Source organism: Pelophylax lessonae (assembly GCF_965119305.1).
Source record: "Pelophylax lessonae genome assembly, chromosome: 5".
Lineage (NCBI taxonomy): Eukaryota > Metazoa > Chordata > Amphibia > Anura > Ranidae > Pelophylax > Pelophylax lessonae.
In genome coordinates, this window is record NC_138772.1 from 327173791 (window position 1) to 327192318 (window position 18528).

The window sequence follows — 18528 nt, forward strand, 5'->3', positions numbered from 1 at the left end:
AAATTACACATTTCATTTCCTGAGTACCTATCACATTTTTGAAGGCCCTGGATAATTTTTTAGCCATGTGGACAGACATGCGCAGATGATTCCTGGGACAGATGTGTGAGAGATGTTGATCACTGGGATGTGGCAGATGTTCACTGTGACTGATGTAGCAGGTGTTCACTGGGACAGATGTAGCAGATTTTCACTGAGACAGATGTGGCAGATCATGGACAGATGTGGCAGATCACAGACAGATGTGGCAGATGATTACAGACAGATGTCGCAGATGGTGTGCACAAGATGATTACAGACAGATGAGGCAGATGATCACTGACAGATGTGGCAGATGATGTGCTCCAGATTATCACAGACAGATGTGGCAGATGATCATGGACATATGTGGCAGATGATCAAGGACAGATGTGGCAGATGATCACGGACAGACGTGGCAGATGATCACAAACAGACATGGCAGATGATGTGCACCAGATGATCACGGACAGATGTGCCAGATGATCATGGACAGATGTGCCAGATGATCACAGACAGATGTGGCAGATGATGTGCGCCAGATAATCACGGACAGATGTGGCAGATGATCACAGATGGACATGCCAGATGATGTGTGCCAAGTGTGTGACAGATGATCATAGATAGATGTACCAGATGATCATGGACAGATGTGGCAGATGATCAAGGACAGATGTGGCAGATGATCACGGACAGACGTGGCAGATGATCACAAATAGACGTGGCAGATGATTTGCACCAGATGATCACGGACAGATGTGCCAGATGGATAAGTGAAAATCAGGTGCGCTAACCCAAAAAACATGACATAGCATATAAACATATACATGAAAGTGATAAAAACAAAAATTTTCAAAATGAGTCCAACAGGTGTAAATCAAAGAGTGAGACAAACAGAATCACTAGTGTATCTCAAACAATAGTGTCCAAAAAAATGTGATAAACAGTCCAATTGATAAAAAATCCAAAATTCGTGCTGTGAACACACTTTAACTCAAGAAGGTGTAAGCCACGTGATAAAAAGGATACAGCGTCCCACCACCAGCTTAGCTCCTTACCAAACGATGGAAGTATAAGGGCATATAGGGATATCCCTGCTCCGAAGACCACGCAGCTACAGAAGGATTCCAAATCACCCAGGTGACAATTAAACACACAGGTAGTGTCTGGACTCTTACCGGACAACGCCAAGGTGCAAGCCTGAAACTGATCCTGTGAAGGGGTCCTGTGTGTAATCACTGTAGGTGGATGGCTGATGGGATCTCGGGTGTCTAATGGGATCTCGGGTCCAGATGTGCCAGATGATCATGGACAGATGTGCCAGATGATCACAGACAGATGTGGCAGATGATGTGCGCCAGATAATCACGGACAGATGTGGCAGATTATCACAGATGGACGTGCCAGATGATGTGTGACAAATGTGTGCCAGATGATCATGGACAGATGTACCAGATGATCACTGACAGATGTACCAGATGATCATGGACAGATGTGCCAGATGATCAAGGACAGATGTGACAGATAATCACGGACAGATATGGCAGATGATCACAAACAGATGTGCCAGATGATCACAGACAGATGTGCCAGATGTTAACTGGGACAGACTATTTTACTGGGACAGATGTGTGACAGGTGTTTTTACTGTGTTTGGGACACTGTTTTGGGACACTAGCTGGGTGATCAGTGAGTAAAAAGCAGTAAAAGTGCTGTAAACTCACTGATCCCTGGCTGGCAGCATAGATCCACTCTCCTTCTCCTCACTGACAGGCTCTGTCTTGGGAGAAGCAGAGCCGATCGCCGTTACAATGGCTGTGTTTACATTACATAAAGCCCTCCTGCCAAGCGCTGTTGTGCTGTGTCTGGGGGACACAGGCACACCAGGATCACGCAGCTGCACAGGCATGAGGCCACGCGATTTCCCTCCTTCTAAAGGACGTTCATGAACATCCACTCAAGAGGAGGAAGCGCCCACCTGGCCGTATATGTGCAGTGGTCAGGGGGGAGGAGGTTAAAATGCCCTTAAGTACACACACGCTTTGTGATTTTTAGTACCATTGGTTAACAGTGTGTTAAAAATTTAAGAATGAATGTGGTATTATCTGGTTAAAATTATCGTATCATTTAGGTAATGAAAGGAACTTTATGATACTTCACAGTTCAATTACTGTTACCAGAATTACAATTATACAGAACACACATTGAGAAAGATATATTTAGAATTGTTTAGCAATGCTTCATCATTCATCTTCCTTTTGTGCATTTACTTCAGTCACTTATTCTATTTGTGCTCGAAAAATGTTTCCATGGATAATTTGAATACATTCTAATATAATATAAGAAACGAGCTTTGGAATTTATGAGACCAATAGAGAAGTGGCTGACATAGAGAGCTTAACGTTTGTGTGTGGGAGCTAATGACCAGTTAGCATAAAAAAAAAAAAAAAAAAATGCCTCAGATTCCAGCCAAACAAAAGCACATACTGAAAAGAAGTCATTACTCACTATTTATAACATGTCAGGTAAATGGAAAGCATCTTTGCCGACTTTACGTCTCATATAAAATATTTAATAGCACCCTTCATTTTTGTTTACAATGGTCTAATTTTATGGTTTACATATATATATAGTATATATATATATATATATATATATATATATATATATATATATATATATATATATATATATACAGTATATTGTCAAAAGTTTTGGGACGTCTGTCTTTACGCGCACATAAACTTTAATGGCATCCCATTCTTAGTCCATAGGGTTCAATATTGAGTTGACCCACCCTTTGCAGCTATTACAGTTTCAACTCTTCTGGGAAGGCTCTCCACAAGGTTTAGGAGTGTGTCTATGGGAATGTTTGGCCATTCTTCCAGAAGAGCATTGGTGAGTTTAGGCACTGATGTTGGACAAGAAGGCCTGGCTTGCAGTCTATGCTCTAATTCACCCCAAAGGTGTTCTATTGGGTTGAGGTCAGGACTCTGTGCAGGCCAGTCATGTTCCTCCACCCCAAGCTCGCTCATTTATGTCTTTATGGACCTTGCTTTGTGCACTGGTCTAAATCATTTGGTAGAAGGGGGATTATGGCGTGGGGTTGTTTTTCAGGGGTTGGGCTTGGCCCTTTAGTTCCAGTGAAGGGAACTCTTTTTTTTATTTCAATAATTTTTATTAGAAAGGTTTTGCAATAAAATACAACAATATAAGTAAGAAAAAGGGAGTAAAAAAAAAAAGGGCAAGGAAAAGAGCCCAAGCCCAGGGAACAGTGATATAAACTGACAGTGTCAAAAAGTGAAGGGAACTCTTAAAGCTTTAGCATACTAAGACATTTTGGATAATTTTATGCTCTCAACTTTGTTAGAACAGTTTGGGGAGGGCCCCTTCCTGTTCCAACATGACTGCGCACCAGTGAACAAACAAGGTTCATGAAGACATAGATGAGCGAGTTTGAGGTGGAGAAACTTGACTGGCATGCAACCTGCTAGAACACCTTTGGGATGAATTAGAGCGGAGACTGCGAGCCAGGCCTTCTCGTCCACATCAGTGTCTGATCCCACAAATACCAATACTTGGTGATATAATATATATGTATATATACAGTGCCTTGCGAAAGTATTCGGCCCCCTTGAACTATGCAACCTTTTGGCACATTTCAGGCTTCAAACATAAAGATATAGAACTGTAATTTTTGGTGAAGAATCAACAACAAGTGAGACACAATCATAAAGTGGAACAAAATTTAATGGATATTTCAAACTTTGTTAACAAATAAAAAACTGAAAAATTGGGCGTGCAAAATTATTCAGCCCCTTTACATTTAGTGCAGCAAACTCTCTCCAGAAGTTCAGTGAGGATCTCTGAATGATCAAATGTTGACCTAAATGACTAATGATGATAAATAGAATCCACCTGTGTGTAATCAAGTCTCCGTATAAATGCACCTGCACTGTGATAGTCTCAGAGGTCCGTTTAAAGCGCAGAAAGCATCATGAAGAACAAGAAACACACCAGGCAGGTCTGAGATACTGTTGTGGAGAAGTTTAAAACCGGATTTGGATACAAAAAGATTTCCCAAGCTTTAAACATCCCAAGGAGCACTGTGCAAGCGATAATATTGAAATGGAAGGAGTATCAGACCACTGCAATTCTACGAAGACCTGGCCATCCCTCTAAACTTTCAGCTCATGCAAGGAGAAGACTGATCAGAGACAGGGCCGGACTGGGTATGAAAACCAGCCCTGGAAAAAATTACATACCAGCCCCATAGCATTGCATCGTCATACCAGCACAACGTTGAGTTCTTGTTCATAAAAAGGTAAAATCATGCATTTTAAAGCACATTTAATGAGAGCATTATTTATAGATAAGACCGATATAAAAGCACACAAAGGACTTGTATATAAAGAGCACAAAAAAGTTGTAAACGTGGCGCAATCACCAAGATTAGACCCTTTATTGTTATGGTGATTAGACTACATTTAAAACTTTGCCCCACAATAGCTCTTTAATGTACAACCCCTATTGTTCCAAATATCACAGTAGACCATTATCCATGAAATTGTGCCAGTCCCATCAAAATTGTCCAAATAAAGAATAATCAAAGAGCTTTACTTCAAAGTATAGGAAACAAATAGTTTCCAAACTTTATTAACAACATATATAAAATTACTCAAACACACAAAACAGTAGTAAATGCAAAAAAACTTTTTAAAAAGGTAACAAAGTGCAAATGTTTTACAAGACAGTAATTAAATATAATAAAAACGTGCAAAAACCTTTGGAACTCAAGTTTAAATACCTTGAAACATATTGCTAACTAGCTTTCTAGTCCAATTTTATAACTGAAAAATAGTACCAGTATCATGGCAAGCAGCAACCCAGTTCAAAACGTAAAGTACAAACATTACTCAAAAAGTGCTTTAAAACAAGTAAAATATTAACCAACATTGTAATGTTATGTAAGCAGCATCCCTTGTAGTAAGCTGCTTTTCGAAGCCAAAACATCAATGATGGTTTCATTGCTTAGTCCAATCAAGGCCTCTTTCTCCACGGACATAAGCATAAGGGCCTCCAAATGTGTTTGCGAAAGGGAATTTCTTAGCCTGTTCAAAATGTATTTCAGTTTTGAAAATGACCTCTCACATGCTACTTGTGAAGAGGAAAGGGTCAGTGTCAATTTATATGCATTATAAAGTGAACTATACGTTAGACTGTGCAAGTTGTAACGCACTAATACATTGTAGCAGCAGGCTATACAGCTCTTACAAGTCTTGCACTTTCCACTTTTATCACCAACATTTGAGAATGGCTGTTCCTCAGTTTCAGAGATGAGATGAGAATGGATGGCGTCTTCATCTTGACCTTCATTGTTAGCATCACTATATTCTTCATTAACTGACATTTTTAATCTTTGCCACTTTGATGCAAAATCAAGGAGCTCACTTTGCAGTTTCTCTTTAGTTGCACTGGAATCAAATTTAATCACAAGTCTACTCAGTCGTTCTAATGCACTGTTAGGAAGGTCTACTAAAATATCTTCAAAATTTTTGGGATCTAAACATGCCAAATCTGCAAATAACTGACCATGGGTTGTAAATCGGCTATGCAGGCTATTAATGATCTTGTCTAAGGTCACATTGTACACCTCCACCCGGAACTGATCACTTGCTAACAGAATTGGTTCGTCTACTGCAAGCTCACCAGCCATTCTTTTCTTACGCTGTATTCTTCGAGGTGATGGAAAGTCTTCCTCAATCACAACTTGGCAGTCAGTTGTATCCAACTTGCTGTTTGCCCAGACTGCAAACGTCTTTGCAGCATCTACAATCATTTTGGAATCTCGATCATGTGCTTGCAAGTTGTTTACCGTTTCGGTCACCATTCGGTATGCCTGCAGTACATCCATACCTTGTGTTTGCAGGTACAAGGATAGTGGAGTGGTATTTTTGAAAATAAATAAGTACAGCTGTGCCGTTATAATGGTGTGGAATTTTTTAAGGGATTCTACGTAAGTTCCAGCCTTGTATCGAATGTCAGCATTAAAATGATCAGAACAGGATATCTCTGCCATGGTCTGGATCAAATTTACATACAAGGCTTGACTTGGATCATTCAATGAACCAAACACCTTTGTAAGTGCCGCATCTCTGGACCACCACCTTGTTTCTCCAATAACAGAAAGAGATCGAAATCTCTCTTCCTGAGACTTTTCACGCCATACATTCATCCGGAGGTAGGATTCACGGATAAATACAGCACAGGAGTTTAACAAGCCGAACAACAATACTGACTGAACAGATATCTTTGTGACGTCCATCATAACCAGATTTAGTACATGTGCATAGCACCACACATGAATCTGGCCAGGTGCTTTATTACTCAGCCAAGTGCTGAATCCATTGTACTGACCCTGCATATTAGAAGCTCCATCTGTTGAGTTCCCAACACAGTTTGCAACATCAATTTCCATGGATTCCAACACATCACAAACCAGTTCACACAAAGCCTTCCCTGTTGTGGATGTGCAGTTTACTACAGCAACCAGACGTTCATGGACCACATCTGTGACATACCGAATTATTACCGAACACTGGTCTGACACATTTATATCCTGAGTTGTATCAAGCTGTATTGAGAACATGCCAGCATCTCTGATCTCTTGGGCAATACCTTTTTTCAGAAGTGCTGAAATTACACAGATGATGTTGTTTACTGTTGTTTTTGAAATTAATGTAACAAAGCCACCACGTCCTTTGCTACTTTTTGCACTTTGATGCTGCTTTTTACTCTTTTTAATAATTGTATCAAGGTGATTTCGCAGCAAGGGATCAAATTTGCTTAGGAGTAGCAAAATCTCAAGGAAATTTCCATGGTCCAACTTTTCATTTTCTAAAGTATATGCTGCTTCAGCTGTTGCCCGATAGCTTAGGCCTCTTTTTCCAATCAGCTTGATGGTTTCAACTATCCGCTCTAGGATGGCACGTTTTCGCTTCACTTCCTCTTTCCTGGCTGTTGTTTGTTTCTCGAAGAAATGACTGGATATGTTCATATTCTTCGACCTCATCAAAAATGATTCAGAGCTATTATTGTGAAGGTTACTTCTTTCGTGCTCTTCAATTCGCTGGTACATGTGCTTTTCATCAATGCAACCATTAATAAAAGCACTGTCTTCTGTCTTTTTACTAAAAGCTAGACACACCATGCAGAAAAAAGCACCATGTCCATGTGAATATGTCAACCAGTTACGCTTCTTTCCATCCCTCCTCTGATATAACTTTTTGGAATTAAAAGAAAGGACAACTGGTTGGCATGGATGAAATAATAAGAAGGAATCTAAATTTTCCGATTTTGGTCTGATAAACCACATTTTATCATCAACTGTGTCAGACATGCCCTCCCTAATGCCAACTACTTCTGGAATATCTTCTGTTAATGATCCTTCTTCATGTTCTTCAGTTTCTAGCTCAACAGGAGCTTCAATACAATGGACACTATCTTCACCTGCATCGGTATCTACATCAAACTGTACAGTACTTTGCACAGCGCTATGCATTGCTGTGCTACAGCTAGCACCACTGTCTTCATCTGTAGATGCAGGTGGTAAGTCATGCTTTGTTGCCACCATCTTAAACAAGCTACTGACTTTTTTATACTGGTGTGCATCTTTTTCTAACAGTTTTTTTTTTTTTTCACGTTCTTTTTCTGCTCCACCTTTCTGTTTTCTTTTACCTTCACCCTTCTTATCCATGGCAATCACTAAAAAAAAAGAAATATATTTGCTATATTTGATTCAGCTACAAAACAAATGAATTACATCTGAACCATGGGCAAAATTATCCAGAATCCCAAACTATGGGAATGGATGGATTAGAAGGGTAATTCTAATCAAATTGCTTATAAAATGTCCGCTGGGTCATGTGAAAATTTGGGAAACATGTCCCAATGAAGCCAAATTATATATTTCAGAAATAAAAAGCTTGCCAGGGGTAAAGCCTGGTATTACAATTTTTATGAACTCAACATGAGACACTTTTTTTAAGCCAATGTACAAAAGCATTATATACATCAGCAGAACAAGACTTTACTACCCACATTAAGCAATGCAGGGTAAAAAGGATGAAGCAGATAGATTACCCGTACAGAGAATAACAAACCAACATAAAAACAAATCCTAACCCTGCATTGCAGGTATAGAACAATGTAATACCATATGGCAGACATGAACTGAATAACACATGCAAGCCTGCAACGGCAGGTATAGATCAACAGAATAACACATGCAAGCCTGCAACGGCAGGTATAGATCAACAGAATAACACATGCAAGCCTGCAACGGCAGGTATAGATCAACAGAATAACACATGCAAGCCTGCAACGGCAGGTAAAGATCAACAGAATAACACGTGCAAGCCTGCAACGGCAGGTATAGATCAACAGAATACCACGTGCAAGCCTGCAACAGCAGGTATAGATCAACAGAATACCACGTGCAAGCCTGCAACAGCAGGTATAGATCAACAGAATACCACGTGCAAGCCTGCAACGGCAGGTATAGATCAACAGAATACCACGTGCAAGCCTGCAACGGCAGGTATAGATCAACAGAATACCACGTGCAAGCCTGCAACAGCAGGTATAGATCAACAGAATACCACGTGCAAGCCTGCAACGGCAGGTATAGATCAACAGAATAACACGCGCAACCCTGCAACGGCAGGTATAGATCAACAGAATAACACGTGCAAACCTGCAACGGCAGGTATAGATCAACAGGAGTTTTTTTTTCGGGATATTTCTCTGAATGATGTCTCACCCTATGCTCTGCCTTCTGTGCAGGTATAAAATCTCAGCCTCAGCAATATTCCAGAGTCCAGGTTGTTTCTGTATCACCTCACTGGTACAACAATTTAAAGAAATCAATCACAATGCAGTACTTTACAAATGTGTGAAGTAAAAAAAAAAAAAAGTTTTCAAATGTATACTTCAGGCACCAACACAACTTCATCTAGATAAAGTTCTGTGGATATCATGAAAAATGATACATTTGTATTACGGGGGGGGGGGGGGGGGGTCAGCATTGTATTAGGGGCCCTAATACAATGCTGATCCCCCCTCCCCCTAATACAATGCTGACCCCCCCGGCCCCCTCCCCCCTAATACAATGCTGTCCCCCCGGCCCCCTCCCTCTAATAAACTTCTGACCCCCCCTCCCCCTAATACAATGCTGTTCCCCCCGACCCCCCCCCCCTTATACAATGCCCCCCTTATACAATGCCGATTCCCCTCCCCCTAATACAATGTAGGCATACGATGGTGTCAGATTTACATGCTGCGATTAATTAAAGTTTTGCCATGGTATACGGTATTATTAGTATTCAATCATATGAAAAATGAAGCCATCAGTGTCTGGCCTACCTGGTGATGACTGGTTCTGACGCTCAGCTCTGATTCGATGGCCTGGTCATTAAAGAGGCAAATCCTTGCGGTCCAGAAGTGGTTAAACCTAAAGGAGGACCGGTGTTTTTATTTATAAATTACTTTACTATTGCTTTAGGCCTGGTTCCCATGTATGCGGGTTGGCAGCCCACATTTGCACAGGCATAGCAGCTGATTATACAGGTTGATTTGCACAACATATACTGGATAACAATAAATTTGATTATAAAATAATTCATACAATGTATACTAAAATACGCTGTGTAAATGATGCAATGTGCAAAAAATGCAGTAATAAACAATACAAATGTGCAAAAATTGTGTGCAAAAATACAATTTAAAAAAGGGACTATTGTGCTAATATGCATTAACATATATGTGCAATAAAAGTGCAATGTTGGCCGAGTTCTATTGAACCGACTGATGCCATCCGATATTCGGCCCATACTAGGCTTTACTTTATGTACCATGAACTGTAGATATATTAATTATTATCAGGGGTTCCCTCCCTGAGACCTGAAACTTATTTCAAGGGTTCAATGTGTTAACATGGTTGAGAAAGGCTGTTGTGGAGTAGATTTAATTTTTACTCTGGTTTTCATTCTGAGTAGATGGCTGACCACTTACTAAATCTTTTTTTGTTTCAAGTATCATTACATTCTGCAAGGCCTTATTTATAGCCCCTGAAATGCAATTGGTATGGTCCATAGTTCCAGCACCAAAATTTCTCTGCTGCTACTAATAGAAGGGGTGGTTATACAGCTGAGATTGATGACGAATACTGCAGTCCCCCCCAGAAGCACTGTGAAAAACCTGCTAAATCTTAACAAGATGTGCTTTGTAAAGCTCAGAGTATTAATGTAAATTAAGGGAACTTTCTAATACAGTTACATTCCCAGACGGCATTAGCTGATAACTCACTGATTTTACCTTTTGCCTACAGTTGCCTTCTAAACACAGGATGTCTGCCCTTGTCCAAATGACCCACTGCATAAAAAAGGAAAAGACTTTCAGTTAAATCACTTCATAAATAACCAGAGAGGCAAAACCCACTGTAAAAATGTAAGACCATGAAGCGCTGGCTAAAAGCAGCCACAGTATTTTAAGCTGCTGACTTTTTTTGAGAGTGGGGGAAGGGGGCCTGGGGCTCCCTTTTTAAGTTTTGATGATTCTATAGTCAGTGGTGGGATTCAAAAATTTTAGTAACCAGTTCCGACTTTCCCAGCAGAATGACCAGTGTGCCCCCTTTTAATGCAGAATGACCAGTGTGCCCCCTTTTAATGCAGAATGACCAGTGTGCCCCCTTTCAAGGCACAGTGACCAGCGTGTCCCCCCCTTTCAAGGCACAGTGACCAGCGTGTCCCCCCCTTTCAAGGCACAGTGACCAGCGTGCCCCCCTCTTTCAAGGCACAGTGACCAGCGTGCCCCCCTCTTTCAAGGCACAGTGACCAGCGTGCCCCCCTTTCAAGGCACAGTGACCAGCGTGCCCCCCTTTCAATGCAGAGAGACCAGCGTGCCACCCTTTCAATGCAGAGAGACCAGCGTGCCACCCTTTCAATGCAGAGAGACCAGCATGCCCCACTTTCAATGCACAGTGACCAGCGTGCCACCCTTTCAATGCAGAGAGACCAGCGTGCCACCCTTTCAATGCAGAGAGACCAGCATGCCCCACTTTCAATGCACAGTGACCAGCGCTGTGCGCCCCCCTTTCAATGCAGAGAGACCAGCGTGCCACCCTTTCAATGCACAGTGACCAGCGTGCCACCCTTTCAATGCACAGTGACCAGCGTGCCACCCTTTCAATGCACAGTGACCAGCGTGCCACCCTTTCAATGCACAGTGACCACAGCATTGCCCCCATTCATTGCAGAGTGCCACAGCATTGCCCCCAATCATTGCAGAGTGCCACAGGCTTGCCCCCAATGATCATTGCAGAGCGCCACAGCATTGCCCCCATTCATTGCAGAGCGCCACAGCATTGCCCCCATTCATTGCAGAGCGCCACAGCATTGCCCCCAATGATCATTGCAGAGTGCCACAGCCTTGTCCCTATTCATTGCAGAGCGCACAGCATTGCCCCCATTCATTGCAGAGCGCCACAGCATTGCCCCCATTCATTGCAGAGCGCACAGCATTGCCCCCATTCATTGCAGAGCGCCACAGCATTGCCCCCATTCATTGCAGAGCGCCACAGCATTGCCCCCATTCATTGCAGAGCGCCACAGCATTGCCCCCATTCATTGCAGAGCGCCACAGCATTGCCCCCATTCATTGCAGAGCGCCACAGCATTGCCCCCATTCATTGCAGAGCGCCACAGCATTGCCCCCATTCATTGCAGAGCGCCACAGCATTGCCCCCATTCATTGCAGAGTGCCACAGCCTTGTCCCCATTCATTGCAGAGCGCACAGCATTGCCCCCATTCATTGCAGAGCGCACAGCATTTCCCCCATTCATTGCAGAGCGCACAGCATTTCCCCCATTCATTGCAGAGCGCACAGCATTGCCCCCATTCATTGCAGAGCGCCACAGCATTGCCCCCATTCATTGCAGAGCGCCACAGCATTGCCCCCATTCATTGCAGAGTGCCACAGCCTTGTCCCCATTCATTGCAGAGCACACAGCATTGCCCCCATTCATTGCAGAGCGCCACAGCATTGCCCCCATTCATTGCAGAGCGCACAGCATTGCCCCCATTCATTGCAGAGCGCACAGCATTGCCCCCATTCATTGCAGAGCGCCACAGCATTGCCCCCATTCATTGCAGAGCGCCACAGCATTGCCCCCATTCATTGCAGAGCGCCACAGCATTGCCCCCATTCATTGCAGAGCGCACAGCATTTCCCCCATTCATTGCAGAGCGCACAGCATTTCCCCCATTCATTGCAGAGCGCACAGCATTGCCCCCATTCATTGCAGAGCGCACAGCATTTCCCCCATTCATTGCAGAGCGCACAGCATTTCCCCCATTCATTGCAGAGCGCACAGCATTGCCCCCATTCATTGCAGAGCGCACAGCCTTGCCCCCATTCATTGCAGAGCGCACAGCATTTCCCCCATTCATTGCAGAGCGCACAGCCTTGCCCCCATTCATTGCAGAGCGCACAGCCTTGCCCCCATTCATTGCAGAGCGCACAGCATTGCCCCCATTCATTGCAGAGCGCACAGCATTTCCCCCATTCATTGCAGAGCGCACAGCATTTCCCCCATTCATTGCAGAGCGCACAGCCTTGCCCCCATTCATTGCAGAGCGCACAGCATTGCCCCCATACTACTTACCACCTGGCACGACGACTGGATGGGACACACAGCACACACACACTGCCAGCATGAAACCCGCCAAACCGGACTGAAGCTGACCTCGCTCTGATCACATGCTGGCGTGCGTGCAGTGTGGGAGACTGGGAGGGGGGAGGGATCGTCGGCGCCAGACTCCAGTCTCCAGTTGAAAACATGCACCAGCCAGAGCCGCCGTCCACCGCGCAGGCGCAGCCGGCCAGCCGCCCCGCCGTGACGTCATGCCGTTCTCAGGCACAGCGGGAGCGCAGAGGGGGCCGGGGCAGTGCACGCAGCCTGGCTGCACAGCGTCGGCGGCCGCCGGCCAATCGGCGGAGAGCACCGCGAGCGGCCAATCAGCGGCGAGCGGCCCCATGAAATCCTTAAAGCGGCACTGCTGGCAATATTTAAAGCGGCGATCTGCGGCGGCCGGAAATATTTAAAGCGGCGCTCTACGGGCGGCCAAATCAAAGCGGCCCCAGGGCCGGCGGCCCACCGGGAATTATCCCGGTATCCCGATACGCCAGTCCGGCCCTGATCAGAGATGCAGCCAAGAGGCCCATGGTCACTCTGGATGAACTGCAGAGATCTACAGCTGAGGTGGGAGACTCTGTCCATAGGACAACAATCAGTCGTATACTGCACAAATCTGGCCTTTATGGAAGAGTGGCAAGAAGAAAGCCATTTCTTAAAGATATCCATAAAAAGTGTTGTTTAAAGTTTGCCACAAGCCACCTGGGAAGACACACCAAACATGTGGAAGAAGGTGCTCTGGTCAGATGAAACCAAAATTGAACTTTTTGGCAACAATGCAAAGCGTTATGTTTGGCGTAAAAGCAACACAGCTCATCACCCTGAACACACCATCCCCACTGTCAAACATGGTGGTGGCAGCATCATGGTTTGGGCCTGCTTTTCTTCAGCAGGGATAGGGAAGATGGTTAAAATTGATGGGAAGATGGATGGAGCCAAATACAGGACCATTCTGGAAGAAAATCTGATGGAGTCTGCAAAAGACCTGAAACTGGGACAGAGATTTATCTTCCATCAAGACAATGATCAAAAAAACATAAAGCATAATCTACAATGGAATGGTTCACAAATAAACATATCCAGGTGTTAGAATGGCCAAGTCAAAGTCCAGACTTGAATCCAATCAAGAATCTTTGGAAAGAACTGAAAACTGCTGTTCACAAACGCTCTCCATCCAACCTCACTGAGCTTGAGCTGTTTTGCAAGGAGGAATTTGCAAAAATTTCAGTCTCTCGATGTGCAAAACTAATAGAGACATACCCCAAGCGACTTACAGCTGTAATCGCAGAAAAAGGTGGCGCTACAAAGTATTAACTTAAGGGGGCTGAATAATTTTGCACGAAATGTTTCATGGGAAGTGAATTAAGGTCTGTGCTATAAATGCACAGAATGGATAATATCCCAACAAATTCATAAGGATCATTACCATGAGCAAATTTTGCAAAGCCAATTCAGATTCACAACTGGTAGCAAAATGTGTAAAGCCCTGTACACACGTTCTGAAGATTTTTTTTTTTTTTGCATGTAGTTGCATATCGAACACCAAGAGTTTACTAAGGTTAAGAAAATTCTCATACGACAGAATAAAAAATTGGAAGTGATGTCCTACAGTATCTCACAAAAGTGAGTACACCCCTCACATTTTTGTGAATATTTTATTATATTATATTTTTCAAGTGACAACACTGACGAAATGGCAGTTTGCTACAATGTAAAGTAGTGAGTGTACAGTTTGAATAACAGTGTAAATTTGCTGTTCTTTCAAAATAACTCAACACACAGCCATTACCAGCCAACCACTGGCAACAAAAGTGAATACACCCCTAAGTGGAAATGTTCAAATTCGGCCCAAAGTGTCAATATTTTGTGTGGCCACCATTATTTTCCAGCACTGCCTTAACCCTCTTGGGCATGGAGTTCACCAGAGATTCACAGGTTGTCACTGGAGTCCTCTTCCACTCCTCCAGGAGGACATCACAGAGCTGGTGGATGTTAGAGACCTTTCCTCCTCCACGTTCTGTTTAAGCATGCCCCACAGATGCTTATTAGGGTTTAGGTCTCGAGACATGCTTGGTCAGTCCATCACCTTTACCCTCAGCTTCTTTAGCAAGGCAGTGGTCTGTAAGATCCTGGTACTCTCAGTGCCTTTCTATCACCTCACTTCCGGGTTGCGTTCCACCACTCAGGTAGGTGGAACGCATATAGGTGTGTATTCCTTTAACAGGGCTGACATCATCATCAGGCGCCGCACTGAGTGGCTATTTCAACTGACGGTCTGCACTCACACAGGGTTCGTGCAACCGCTCCTGATACCTGCCTAACCTGACGCTGCCGAATCTTCCAGCTACATACCCTATACCTGGATTGACCGGAGCCTCGCTACCTTGTCCTGCACTCCCTCACTACTGGCTATTGATAAGTACCCCACAGGGGACCCCCTCTTATTAACAACACTTGCTAACTAATACCTGCATTACAGAACTGTTGCTAGCTCTAGGATACATGCTCTCTAGTATCTATCACCTGCATTACTAAACTAGATTGCTAGCTCTTGTGCCTACTGCTTACTAAACCCTGCATTCCTGAACTAGATTGCTAGCTCTTGTGTCTACTGCTATCTGTTACCCTGCAACTCTGTTTGTGCATACCTCTGAACACCACATCGGTTACCAGCCTATCCGATTCTCACATCGGTTACCAGCCTATCCGATTCTCACATCGGTTACCAGCCTATCCGATTCTCACATCGGTTACCAACCTATCCGATTCTCACATCGGTTACCAGCCTATCCGATTCCCACATCGGTTACCAGCCTATCCGATTCTCACATCGGTTACCAGCCCTATCCGATTCTCACATCGGTTACCAGCCCTATCCGATTCTCACATCGGTTACCAGCCTAGCTGATTCTCACATCAGTTACCAGCCCTATCCAATTCTCACATCGGTTACCAGCTATATCCGATTCTCGCATCAGTTACCAACCTACCTCCACACACCTACAAAGAGACTAACATACCTGTGTTATCCATTGTAACTATTACTTCTACCTATCACTCCTGCAACATCATTAACTGGGTGTTTGTGTATGTGCATACTGAATCAGGCTGAACCACTGTGATGAGTCAAGAGTGTTGGATCAGGTGATTTAACATATCTCTACAAGACTACTGAGTGGAATTCTGCAGCTGTAGATCCAGCCCCATTGAACTAAGAACCCAGAGCGTTACATGGTCGTCTTGGAGGTGTGTTTGGGGTCATTATCATGTTGGAATACTGCCCTGCGTTCCAGTCTCTGAAGGGATGGGATCATGCTCTACTTCAGTATGTCACAGTACATGTTGGCATTCATGGTGCCCTCTGTGACGGTGGCGGGTATCAGACCCCTGGCCTTCTCATCCAACTCATGACCAAAGACCAAGCAATCTCACACCCTGCCGTCACTTGCGTAACAATGCCACTCTCAGCTGCACCCAGCACACAGATTGTCCAGCTTGCGGGACCACAATCTAGATGCCAGCAGACTGAGAGCGATTGTCACCGGGCTAATTAAACAATTAACCCTTTCTCTGCCACCACCTCTACGTTATAATGAGCCCAGAGGACTCTTGTAATTTTAGAAATACCAATTATGACTTTAGAATAACCATCTGTAACACACACTGTCACCTCAGACAAGAATGTTCAGATGGGTTATCCTAAACAGTAGAGCTCTTTCAGGAGGCAGGTTCTTTTGGGTCAGTTTGCGTTTAAGAGCTTAGAGACAAAGTTAACACTTTTCAAAATAAGGTTTAATTATAAGAAAGGTGAAGATTGGTGCAAATAAAAATATTTACAGAAAAATGGGTTACAAAGAAATAGAGACACAATACAGCAATTTAGAAATATGAAGATAAAGAGCGAATATACTTGCATTTAAAAAGTCCTGGTATTATCAGAGTTCCAGAAGCTGAACATGTGATCGGTCCTTATCTTAAGCGGTGTTAAGGCTTGGATGGTAGAAAGAGGACTGACTGCTCTATCAGTTCCTGTCTTTTTCTCTGAGTTCAAAAGGGGCGGTGACGGACACCCCTGACCAATTACAATCAGAGTGGCAAAAGGGCTGTCCAGTGGTTTACGACTATTTCAAATGTACTTTTTGTGGACAGAGTCATACCACTCTTAATATCTTGACATATGTAAGGGTTACATGCTTGAAACTGATATTTTATTGTCCGGCAGTGAATGTACTATTCACAGATACTAAACATAGTTATCTCGGAATAACCACTGACCTGTAAGGCATCTGATCGCTAGCTTGTCTCCCCTAGCAACGACAGTGATCAAGTTTGATCTTAATTCGATCGGTATTTTATCTGGCATCCAAATATCTACTTTTTGTCAATGTGTCAGGTTTGGGTAAAAAGATAGGACTTGGATATGGATTTGTGAGATTTAAGTGTTACATTTTAATTAACTGGCTTGGGGGAATTCCACACAGCCTGGTCAGCCATAGTGAACATCTGTGCTGATAAGATTTTAAAACCTGACCGGTCAGGATGTGTTTGTGATAAGATCTGCTTTACAACCTCTTGCTGTGTTTTTGGAGACAGGACTTCTGCTTGAATCTGCAAAGGTGGGGGCTACTTTCGCTCCAAGGAGGAGGGAAGGAAATTACAGACTTTAAAGAACTGGTCGCCTGTGTCACTGCACAAGATGGATGCCGTGACAAAATGGTGTCCTAACACTTGACACCATTACACCCTCAATAAACTGTAGCTCCCCAGTGCCGGACCATGACACTCCTAACACCATGCTTGACTGTATGCAAGACACACTTGTCTTTGTACTCCTAACCTGGTTGCCACAGGTATGTTGATATAGGTTTTGTGATTCTGGGATTAGGTGAGCCTGACCAGGAAAGATGATTGAAGCTCAACATCTCCATTTTTATTATTCAGCCAGCCTCACAATCTGTGTAAAGCCTAACAAAGAGATCCTAATAATGGAATAACATTCTAGCCTAGCCTGCAAGAGTATATGAAAATGGTCAATTATCTTTACAAAAATAAGAGACCCATGGAACATTCAGAATTAAAGGTAAACATGAAGGGGGGCTGGGGGGGGGGTTGCGGCACTCAGATTTTTTTTACCCCAATTTAGAGAATGCATTAAGGTAAAAAAAGACCTTCAGCCTTTAGGCCTCATGCACAATAGGGCTCTTTAGGCCTCATGCACAATAGGGAAAAAGCAGCTTCAAAAACACTCCTGAGCCACGCTTTTGCGAATGCATTTATGCACATCAAGTGCTTGGGTGCTTATTTATTTCCTTGGCCAGAATATTAATTTATTTTGGCCTTTGGAATGAAAAAATGCTTCGACACATTTAGATGTGTTTACCTGCAGGAGACCACTTTAACCTGGATAGTACATGATTTCAAATATTTAAGTGTAACTCCACTTTTGCTGAGAAATCCTCCCCTTGTTAAATGCATACATGGGAAATATTTTAGCACAGTGCTGTTTGGTGCCATATTTATCGTAACACATTCATTGGTACAACACACTTCCTAATGCGAAATGGAAGAATATGTGTATGGTCTGACTTCACCTGCCTTCATAATTAAGATTCACCAGCTGCCATTTTCTTGTTCAAATCAATACCCTTTCTGGCACCTGAAGCAGTCTCATTGCATAGGAAAATAAGTCAGTGAAAATAAGGTTCCATAAACAAAATGAAACTAAAACAGAGAGGGCACAGAGGAGGCTTCTCTGGAT

At 43.5% G+C, this 18528-nt stretch overlaps 1 protein-coding gene across 1 annotated transcript in view; it reads right to left on the minus strand.

Annotated features, from left to right (window-relative positions):
• Positions 1 to 4981: 4981 nt before the first annotated feature.
• Positions 4982 to 18528, minus strand: part of LOC309555608 (zinc finger MYM-type protein 1-like) — a gene marked incomplete at both ends in the record, with an annotated part of 57134 nt that continues 43587 nt past the window's right edge. The window contains 2 exon segments of the mRNA XM_082257657.1: positions 4982 to 7714; positions 7717 to 7762. Coding sequence (XP_082113783.1) covers positions 4982 to 7714; positions 7717 to 7762 — 2779 coding nt within the window.